This window comes from Castanea sativa, chromosome 1, assembly GCF_040712315.1.
Source record: "Castanea sativa cultivar Marrone di Chiusa Pesio chromosome 1, ASM4071231v1".
NCBI lineage: Eukaryota > Viridiplantae > Streptophyta > Magnoliopsida > Fagales > Fagaceae > Castanea > Castanea sativa.
The window spans coordinates 86,442,014-86,453,180 of record NC_134013.1 but is presented as its reverse complement, the minus strand read 5'-3'; the positions used below and the strand labels follow the sequence as shown (position 1 = coordinate 86,453,180).

The window sequence follows — 11,167 nt, the reverse complement described above, 5'->3', positions numbered from 1 at the left end:
AAAACTTCAGTATGTTGGGCAGCTACATTTAGTGTTGATGGAACATATATTCTCAAGATGGAATTCATAGTCTCTTAACAGAGATACAAAACATTCCCTTGAGATATGTTTAATGGGTTTGGTTATTCAGAGAGTTGGGCCCAATCACTTTAGTAAGGAGTTACTAAAATATATATTTATGGAATTAGATTTCATAAATATATAATAAATAACATAAAGGATTAAACCGGGTACTCAAGGATAAGATGTAGTAATATATAAAGTGGCAGTCTACATTCATGACTTTGTATTACTACGAATATTTTATGAAGAGGTTACATATATATTAAAGTTTTGGGATATAATTTATAGATAAAGCTTATAGTTAATGGTAACTTTGGACTTGTCAAGAGTTGACAGAAAAGCTTAAAACCCATTGGAGCTAGTGTTTTATTGGTCCCTTTTGGTCCCACTTCAAGCCACACACAAGAGTCCAATTGGAATGACCCAAAAGGCTAGCCCAATTAGATAATCAGTTATACATAAGAAGAGAAACATACAGAATTTTGGGAGTAATGTGAGACATCATTCTGAAATGGTGAGTATGTGAGTGTTGGACACTCTCCTATTCTCTCATTGAAAACTGATTGAGAGACCACACATCTTGGGCATTAAGTGGAATTAGAGTGAAGATTAAAAGTCTTCCCAAGTGCTTCTGATCTTCGGTTTTGAATTTCACCACACCAAGGTATGCTTTCTTGTTCTTTAATTCTGAACTTACACATGTTATCAATTGCGAATAAAGTAGATCTGTTAATTTTTCCGCTGCGCATGTTTGCATAAGATATAAACATGTATTTTCCATGTATTTTTCCAACACCTTTATGATAGCTCATTGAGATAGGTGGGTTGGGTCATGGTGAACTTGGGCCCTTGGCACCTTAGAAAGACATTGGCAAAGAAATTACATGCCCTCAGGCATGGATCAAGGTAGTGAGCTATAAGGCAAGATTCATTTGAGGAATTATAATAAAGTTTTTTTTTTAATAATAAAGTTTTTTTTTTCAGCCAAGGACTTTGTAGTTGAATTGGCACATCTCCGTGCACAAAATGTTTGGAGGTTTAAGGGAGAAACGGTTCGAGTTACAGGGTTAGCAGCATATTGTAATTATCCCTTAAAAAAAATTATAAAAAAAAAAAAAACAGGTATGAAATTTGTTTTCACCTATCAAAAACAAAAAAAGGATTCATTTGAGGAATGTCATGAGAATTTTGGGTTAGAGGGATTATGAGGTGAAGGAAGCTTGGAAGAGGGAGGCCATTAAAGAGTTTTTTTTTTTCCCCTGATTGGTGTCCTTAGCACCATATGAGTAAAAAAAAAAAAGTGTGATAAGGGGTTTATCCGCGTGACACATAACTGTCCTAGATCAACAACGACAAGTGTCATTAGATCCTTAAGGGTTAGATTTAGATTTTCTAGGAATCTCTACATATAAATAGAAGCAGGTTTAACTTCATTTATAAGATCACATCTGCCTTTGCACATGTTCTAGCCCATCCCAAGTTATGCAAACACACCTAGCAGCCCAAGCAAATACCCAACTCAACCTTGATCCAATGCCATCCTAGTGGAGGACCACCTCCTAGCTCTACCCACAGCATCTACTGCCTACACAACATTAACCATCCATAAGCAATCAAACCTACATGGCCAAACAGCCCATGCCCAATCTTGTGTTCCCCATATTGAACCAACATACTACACACTGTCCAACATACTTGGCCAAACAGCCCATGCCCAATCTTGTCTTTCCCATATTGAACCAAAATGCTACACACTCAAGGCAGTTCAACCCAACGTTACACAACCTACTCAACAACTAGCTCATGGTCAAGCCAATGCAAGGTTGCTATGGCTCACCACCGCACATACCACCCACAAAACACATTGCTTGCAACATACTAGGCCAAAAGCACAACTAATTACATTCACAAGGCCAATAACTTACTACCAACTTCGCCTACTTGTGTAGTCAGACACCACCAAAAGGGTCAACACAACTTACTCAACACACGGCTTGCTTCCCTCAAGACCATATATTTGAGTGGTTAACATGATGGTAAGACGTCACCACATGCAGTCACTCATTCTTGAGGATCTAGGGTCTTAACGCACAACTAGTTCAACAAACTGAAGTAATGAATAGAAGGTTGGTTTTTTGGGGGGTTGGGGAGGGAAGCTACATCCAATACTAAACCGATTGTTTAAGCTATACATCCCGAGTTTGTTTGTTTGTTTGTTTGTTTTTTTTTACATACAGAAACAGCAAAATGGGAGAATGTTTCTTTTTGTTTTAGAATTGTATGTATACAAATTACAAAGACCCTCTTAAAATTCGATCAGGAAAATTGAACTAATCTTGACTGGAGACAAAGTTCACTTGTGATGAAACTAAAGATTGAAATTGAACTATTCTTATTAATCTCATATAAAACTATTCTATGGCTTTTCCTATTTCATTGTCCCGACTTTACAATCTTATTATACAATATGTGGTACTATACCAGAGAATGCTCATTCTGTCCTCTATAAATAAGCACTGTACTGCAACAGGAATACTAGCCTGTGTAACCTGCCACTTGATAATGTAATAACAGGATCCAAAAGGTTGGAGAGGAACCCCCTGATGATCTCATTCATCTTCTATATCAATCACTATCATGAAGAGGGAAGGCCATTTCCAACTAAGGAGTTGTTATCTTCAACTACATCTTCAACTGGGTTCTCTTCTGCCCAAACAGCTGCATCTTGATACCCAAGCTGGAAGAGTCGGTCTAAAACATGATCTTCTGCTGGCTCAAGTGCCCAATTGAAAAGCTGAAATGGACAGAATGTTTATTGACTTATTCACTGAAAAAATGGAGCATTCAATTAAAGAGCTAAAGATTACCTCTCGGGGGCTGGCCCTATCTTCAGGATTGCAGTCTGGACTGATCCCAATTCCTTGCAACCCCAATCGACTAGCTGGAAAAGCACAAACACGAATCTGCAAAGCAACAAGGCTCAGTGATAGTACCTTCAGGAGTTACCTCAAAATTTTTGCTTGCACAAATGTATCTAGTTTAGTTCCGTAATATTTTTGCGAGTGTCATTACAAAATTGAACCAGAGGCACCATGACAAGTCGAATAACTATACTCTATTTTTGGATTTTAAAGAGAATATGAAATCATTGAAATAAATGAATGTCGGTGCACATTATACAAAAATGCATACATTCTCACTTCATTTTTTTCCCGATAGATCAGATGTACTATTGAAACTAAACCAGTTACAAACGGGACTATTATTTGCCTCCAATTATCACAAGAACTCTTAGTAACAAGGTGCTAACAACTACACACACCAACTCAAAACATCAATGATGCGGGAAGCACAAAGAAATATTTATTTTTATTCAGTCTTATTTAAATTTGGAACCAATTGTATTTTTATTGATTAATTGTATTTTATTTTAGGTATTAGTGATTACTTAGGTTTGTTAGTATTTTGATCCAATATCCTAGAGTCAAAGTTAATTTTTGTAATTCAATAATTGGGATTTCCCAAGTCATTTAGAATTATCGTTCCTTAGTCAATTAGAATTAGAGTTTTGCTATGTCAGTTAGAATTAGGTCTAGTAGTCTGCATAAGCATAGTTATTGTACTCCTATGGAGACAGATTATTTGGAAGGAATAAAATCTCTTGAAATTTTCCAAATGGTCAGGTGTTAACTCTAGTCAATTCTAGTTGCTGACTCCTAGAGATTCTCTTTTACTTGGTACCGACTCCAAGCAAGTCTAGGTGCTAACTCTTAGGTTATCTAGCCTGTCTTTCTATTCATTAATTTTCGTTTTCCATTGTTTTGGTGGTGTGATAAGTATCTTGCTTCTTAGGAATCCACATCTTTGCCTTACTTATCTGTTCATTCTTAACCCTTGGGACCACAGCTTTTTTAGCAAGAGAGCATATATATTGCATTTAGCACGCTTCAATGGAAGGTGCTAACTCTTTAGGTTATCTAGCCTCTGTCTTTCTATTCATTAATTTTTGTGTTCCATCGTTTTGGTGCTGTGTCAAGTATGTTGCTTCTTAGGAATCCACATCTTTGCCTTACTTATCTGTTCATTCTTAACGCTTGGGACCACAGCTTTTTTAGCAAGAGAGCATATGTATTGCATTTAGCACACTTCAATGGAATCCAAGGTAATTGATTCCCAGCAAGATGACTTACCATCCCCCACATCTACTTCAATTTCCCCTAGGAACTCTGCATCCAAATCAATTTCCACCAATATCTGCGCAAATCCCAATCTTTTGTTAGTCTTTGTGATGGTGTCTGCATATATGGGCTTTCCTACCCCACTAGCTGCATGACTAAGACAAGTTGGGTTCCAATATTAAATGGGTATCCTCAGATTCTTGATCCAGATCAGGACTATCTTTAGGGAAAGATCCATCAGGGGCATGCCTGGCTACCATTTGCACAGTATTAGAGGCTTGTTTGCCGCATGCCATACTCATACCTCAAGAACATTATCCCTACTCCTTAGATCCTCAAATTTGAACAGGAATAACCATTCTCAAAAGACAATGTTTCCACCAAACCAAACTGGCTCCACAAAGCTTCCGACCATATGCTTGACCAGCATAAAAGGCAAAGGCTTCTAGAAATTGACCCACTAAACTTGTTTCCCACTTTGCTGTGCCAGCCTCAACTGCCTCCTATAGTGGTTTAACAATCACTTTTCCATCGACTTTAATTAGAGCATGATATTCTAGCTTTGAGTAGCTCCTCCATTCTTCCTTGAACAGAGTCAACTAGTCTTGTTCTTGCTAAATCACAGGCCTAGAGTTTGTTACTGGTTCTAACCCACCCCATGAAGTCAAAGGCGCTTCGGGAAAGTGCCCAGGCCAGTTTGTTGCTAAATAATTATGGGCTTAAAGTTTGTTACTATGCCCAAATCCAAACTCACCCAAAGTATTATGAGCCTCCTCAGCCGTAGATTGTCCATATCATCCCCATTTTTTACATAGGCTAGGTCAGTACCAACTGCCAAAACAGAATTTCTTGCTAATTTACCAGTTTTAACTTTTAACAAGCATGTGTGCTCCACTCATCATCTTCACCAGTTCTTGATCTTCAACACTAAAGAAGTAAGCATGGCAGATCTTCAATTACAATAAGGAATGTTCGAGGAAACACATTCCACTCATCCCCAGTCTTGAACATCCTCTGGACTTTCTCCATGTGGTAGATTATTACAAGAGGTCACCTTTACCTCACTTCCAACCTCAAGGCTCTTTTCTGCTGTCCCTAACACATCGCTGTCAGTATTAGTCTCTAATGCTCTGAATTGGCACTCCTTCCGTGCCTTGGCCTCACTATATCTACTAGTGCCCAAGCACTATGTGATACCCGAAATGTCTTCCGGGGTCACCACAACCTCTTCCTCTGCCACATTTTGCCATCTCCAACCTAATCTATCAGTTCCCCAGCAGGAGAGAATCTCCCTCAATGAGAAAATCAAATCTTCTTTAATGCCATTCACAATTCTGTACTCTATCTAAAGATCATGAAAGGTATCAAGAAAGCTTCAGATAGATTCCATGCATAAGTTAGACCTTGCTAACTTGAGCTCATCCCAAACATCTTACAATACCAAATCCATTATAAATCCTTTGAAATAAGGCTTGTCTAGTTCTTCATCAATTGCTGCTAATTGCTAAATCCAATAAACAGAATGTATTGGCCAAATTTGGTGTTGGTTTTGTAAGTGATAATGAAGGAGAGAGCCTAAGATTACCACTTCACAATGTTTTGCAGAGAATAAATTCAATTCCATCACCACAGAATATGAAGAATGGCCACGGAAAAACTAAGTCAAATTAGTCAAAAGCTTTCTGAAAAAATCCCAAAAGAGAATCACCACTGGTCTGCTACTGTTGCACATTTATCCAAACATGCCCTCTGCTACTGTTCAGAGATAACTCAAACATTACATAATTAATTTATGCAAGAGCGGAGGGCACAGCATGATGCTGGTTTCACATAATTAATTTATGCAACCGCATGGATTAAATGCAATGAAGCTAAAATTTTGTAAGGTGCATCAGTGTATTAAACATACAGTTTTCAACATAAGAACAAAACCATGAGTCATAACAAGTTAAATCATCTCAAGCAAATACCGTCTGTGCAGCAGATGTTGGCGGCATAAACAAAGTCAATCCCCCATCAATGCAAAGTCTGTTTCGAAACAATGTAGCTGGTCTTGGTGCAAGATATCTGCACAGAAGTATATTTTCAGATCTACCATATTATATGTACTAATACAGTAGCAAACATTTGCAATATAAATTGGTATATTAACAAATCACCCTGGAATAAAGGAAGAAGTAAAAACTGCATTGATGACATCTTCCTTGGAATCGAACGTATCCACCAACAAGCCCCTAGGCCTCCAAAGAATCTGGGTTACAGCAACTGCAACAAAAGAGATCATAATAAGAAGTGGCAGATAGAAGTGAATTGAAAAGTCATCTTTTTTTTCTTTTTTTTAATTTTTTTTTTGAAACAGCAGTAGACCTCCTCCAGGTTTTATGTCATCTGACAACACACAGCCCTTCCAACAAATCAGCTTTGATCAAAGCAATTAATCTACTATTTTTATGCTCACCATATTCAATTTTTTTTAATGACTACGCTGCCTTCATTGTATTATGCATAAGGAAACTGCTCCCTCCTACAAAGTACAAACATAATATTCCTTTTTGGCAAACTGCAAACCCTACAAATTAAATTTTTTTTTTTTTAAAAAAATACTCATTGTATAATCCCTTTTTTTTGGTAGGTACATATGGGGGAGGGGGAGGGAAAGGTGGGGATCGAATAATCTTCAAATATATTTTTTAATGAATGATTATTCATTAAAAATATTCTTTTAAGCTAAAATCTTTATATTTGCAGATTTTGTATGAGCGATCTGCTAGTTTTATCAGTGTTCATATATTCCTTTCTTTGTAGACTTGATTAACTATTTGAATTTTAGCATGTTTTTCTTAAGAGGGATTCTATTTCACTGCTTCTAAGAATAGATTTCCTCTCTTTCCAATGAAATTTTTATTAGTAATCAAAGAGATAAAGAGTTCCCCACTAGTAAACATCTGTATACACAAATCATATTATGCACATTTAAGGAAGCAAAAGAACCATTCTTACCACGAACCCTCCCGGTGGACCTAATATGAACATCATCTGGCAGAAACTTCTCAAGAACATCTCGAAGAACAGCCTATGCAAAGAAAAATTGGACAAAATTAAGAATGCTTGATATTTAAGCAAAAAATTTATTTATGATATTAAGTTGGCTCTCTCATCTTCCACAGTGCGGTTAGTTCATAGAGCCATAAGATCACAAATTTGAAAAGAACAAGCCAAAACTCAACTTTGTCATAGGCAGTTTATTACTCCTTGGTATATATCGCGACATTCCCAAAATAAATAAATAAAACTATTTGATAATTGCTTTAGTTTAATTAAAAAATAAAAAGAAGAAGAAGGAAGTAAATACCCAAAAGACAATAGAAAGCCTCCATTGCAAATCAAGTCACAGGAAAGAGGACTTACACCCAATTTCTAGTCTCATGTTTTTGTAGATATACCCTTTTGTCTGTGATTTCATGTCTATTACTTCATTATGCCTAGATGTCATTGAGTCTGTGTTAAATCTAAAACTATGGAATCTAAACCGTTAACTGTTTACACATTTTCAGATTATTAGAATACTAGTTAGTCCACTAGTTTGAAAGATGATAAAATATTTCGGTTTAGGGAGGTCAAAAACATAAATGACAATGGTCCATCAATGCCTAGCCCTGCATTGAGCTTTTTACCTTATTTTAAGGAAAAATGAAAAACATAAGTTTTTTTTTTTCTAAAGCCTGGGTCATTGACTCTTCAAATGAAATAATAATTATTATTATAATACAAACTTATTGGAAACTACATCAAGATGCTCAACAGAGGTGAGGCACTTCCCATACCAAGGAAAAAAAAAAACATTACACTTTCATAGAGTAGTTTTTTTTTTATAAGTACTTTTATAGGGTAGTTTCTAAGTCCCATACAAACTCAACTAACAAAGACTTCTGACATTTTGTAATCAGATAAAAAAGCTATGCAATTAACATTCTTAAATATTGATTGCTGAGTGGATGAACATTGTCATGCCAAGATCACAATGACAATAAAATCAAGAATGATTCACAGAGCCTATTCTCAAGAGATATTCCAACCGGTTACCAGATAAAAAAGGACAAATTCCAACCATTGACACTGCTAAACTCACTATAGGATACATCGGGACATCTTGTTGTGTAGCTGCATATCTTACTGTAATTAATTTCAAATATTGATCATAATACTGCAGAAAAAGTGGACATAATCTCTAGGTCCTATAGATATGAACAAGTGTATTCTAAATTGATAAAAAGTTCTTAACCAATGAAGGTTTGGGAAGTGTTAAAGCTTGAAAGTCAGTTACTGACGTGCACACTCATGTTGATAAAGTGCAAAGAGTATACATCTGAAATCAACAATATTTGAATTCCACTACAAAGATGGATATCAATGTTGGACCACATAAACTTGAACTACTAAGGATTATATCTCAATTCCTTATCTAGGCAACCATTTATTTTCTTTTCTTTTTTTGATAAGTAACCATTTACCACTATCTTCAAACATGAAAAAAATTTAAGATTTTACTCAATTGGGATATATCAGTATTGAACCAAGTGGAGTAGAGGCATACCCCAAGCCGAAATGCAGTCCCTCTATTCCGGCAATCTTCAGCCAGGATTTTGGTAGCTTTCAAGGCCTCTTCCATACTTTCTCCAGAGGCAATCACTGCACAGACTATTGCACCTGCTGAGGAACCAGCTAATGGCGTGGTCTCCTGTGTCAGAGTATACATTCCGGTTATGAATATAAATACTTGAGCAAATGATTAGATTGTTCATTTTCTATGAAGATGATGATTAGATTGTTGTTGTTGTTGTTGTTGTTAAGGAATAAAAAAAAATAAAAAAGTAAAGAAACAAAATTCAACAAGCACACTCTAATAAAGCCTAATCTCGTATAGTCACTAATACATTCAAACTCTCAGCAATTACACTAATCGCTTGTAATGTATATATACATCAATAAGTCTAAAGACAACATTTTTCCAAAACTATTAATGTTGCTCCAATCGTAACTCATCACCTCATGAATTCCTGTAACCTGTTGTGTCCCTTGCATTAATCTACATACATACATTCATTCATAAAAATGCTAACTTCCACTTCAAAGCTCACATATACCCTCAACAACCATATTAAATCAACAGACATCACTTGTTTTATCACCAGACAATAAGTCCAAGGACCCAACAAATTTCACAACTTCTTTTTTCAAAAGTGCTGTCATGGTAACTTGTGATGGGTCTATAATGAAAGTGATGTCAGCAGTAGTCGCATGTAAAAGTTACTTTACACTAATCAACAAGTTGGGCATAACAAAGAAACAAAAAATAACAAAATAAACATAAAACTTAGTACCCATTTGTTGCATTGTTCAATTTCAAAGATATTAGTAAATAAAAAAAAAAATTTTAAAAAAAAAAAAAACCTTGATATAACCCTTTTGAATGAGGAACTTAGCGACACCGAGATGGTAAGGAAACAAGAGGCCAGCAGCAGAGAAACTAAAGCCAGGACTCGTAACGACACGTCGTTGACGCTCAGCTTCCACGTCCTTCACTCTCTGCTCCCAAACGACGTCGGGTTCAATCTCATCCTCCATCACAGCCCCAATCCTCTCCTTACTACTACTACCATTCGCATAAAACCCACTCCCATTCAAGTCCTCAAACATGGCCACCGAACCCACCTCCCCATTCGGGCCTTTGCTGGGCCCTCTCCGAATGAAGAGCCGCGACGCCAGGCCCAAGAACAGCTCGCCGGTGGCGACGGCGAACGACTTCTTCTCGGTGGCGGCGAGGTCGGCGGGCTTGGACTTGGAAGTGGAATTGTTGTTGTTGTTGTTGTTGTTGCTTTTGGTGAAGGAGAGGATTTGGGTGCGGCGGTGGGTGAGGTTAGGGTTTGGGGAAGAAAGGAAAGAAGGGTTAGAAGGTGAGAGTAAGAGAGAAGAGAGCGCGGGAGCCATGAAAATTGGAGAAGTGAGTCTTCTGGCTCCTCTACAGAAACGAAGTGAGAAGTAATGCATTTTTTAACTTCACTTTGGCTCTTCTTCTTTCTCTCTTTTTTTTTATTATTTTTTTTTTATTATTCTTCTTTTTTGGTAAGACTTTTTTTTTTTTTTTTAAGGCCAAAATATAAACTAGATCTTCAAAAATTGTTATTTTTGTTCTGAAAACTCTATTTTTGTACTCCATCAATTTTTTACGCAACAATAGACTTTACCAGTTGAGCACATGAGAAAAGTTTTCATTAATGACAGTGACAGCAAATTTGAGTTTACTATATCAATATGACAAAAATAAAACTTAAATTATCAAAGTGATAATTGACTAAATTTAAAGAATGTAATTTGCTATATTTTTTAAAGAAGCTTTAATTGTTTTTAATATTAAAAAAAATGTATTAATTAACAAGAGTTATGGACAGAGGACTTATGGGGGTAACATACTAATAGCAAATGCTACCCCAACTTACTTAAAATGAAAATAATCATTTAGGTATCTTAGTTGGCCTTTTTTGCTAAATATTTGAGTTTTTAAAACTATTTTGTTATAAAGCCTTTATCGCAATTTATTTAGTTATATAACCTCTTTTTGGAACTTAATTATCTGAAAAGTCGACTTCCAACATGAAACTTGATTTCACCAAAATCAAGTTCTTTGCAATTTAACAGAACGTTTAACTCAAGTTTTGAGAAATTTGAGTTTTGCATTTGCCACATATAACTTAATTTCATACAACTTCACTTTAGTGAAACTGACTTTGAACTTAATTTTAAGAAAGTTAAGTTCCAAAAAGAAACTAACTTACTAAATAAGTTTAGTATGGAGGCTTTTTAACAAAAATAGTTTTCAAAAAACTAAATATTTAGTATTAAAAAAAACCACCCTAGTGGGTAGGTGT

General features: G+C 36.0%; 1 protein-coding gene across 1 annotated transcript; it reads right to left on the bottom strand.

The window, feature by feature from the left end:
- Positions 1–2,311: 2,311 nt before the first annotated feature.
- Positions 2,312–10,319, bottom strand: LOC142629803 (uncharacterized). Its single transcript, XM_075803872.1, has 7 exons — positions 9,693–10,319; positions 8,836–8,979; positions 7,242–7,314; positions 6,401–6,506; positions 6,212–6,308; positions 2,931–3,026; positions 2,312–2,857 (listed from the first exon to the last, which is right to left on the bottom strand). Exons 1-7 carry the CDS (start codon positions 10,287–10,289, stop codon positions 2,699–2,701), a joined length of 1,272 nt encoding a protein of 423 aa, XP_075659987.1. The 5' UTR covers positions 10,290–10,319; the 3' UTR covers positions 2,312–2,698.
- Positions 10,320–11,167: the final 848 nt, after the last annotated feature.

Coding starts and splice junctions, on each gene's coding strand:
- LOC142629803 (XM_075803872.1), bottom strand. CDS start 10,289: ATGCATTACTTCTCACTTCGTTTCTGTAGAGGAGCCAGAAGACTCACT. Junction 8,980..9,692: donor TTCAAAAGGGTTATATCAAG/GTTTTTTTTTTT, acceptor ACTCTGACACAG/GAGACCACGCCATTAGCTGG. Junction 7,315..8,835: donor GGACTGCATTTCGGCTTGGG/GTATGCCTCTAC, acceptor TTCTTTGCATAG/GCTGTTCTTCGAGATGTTCT.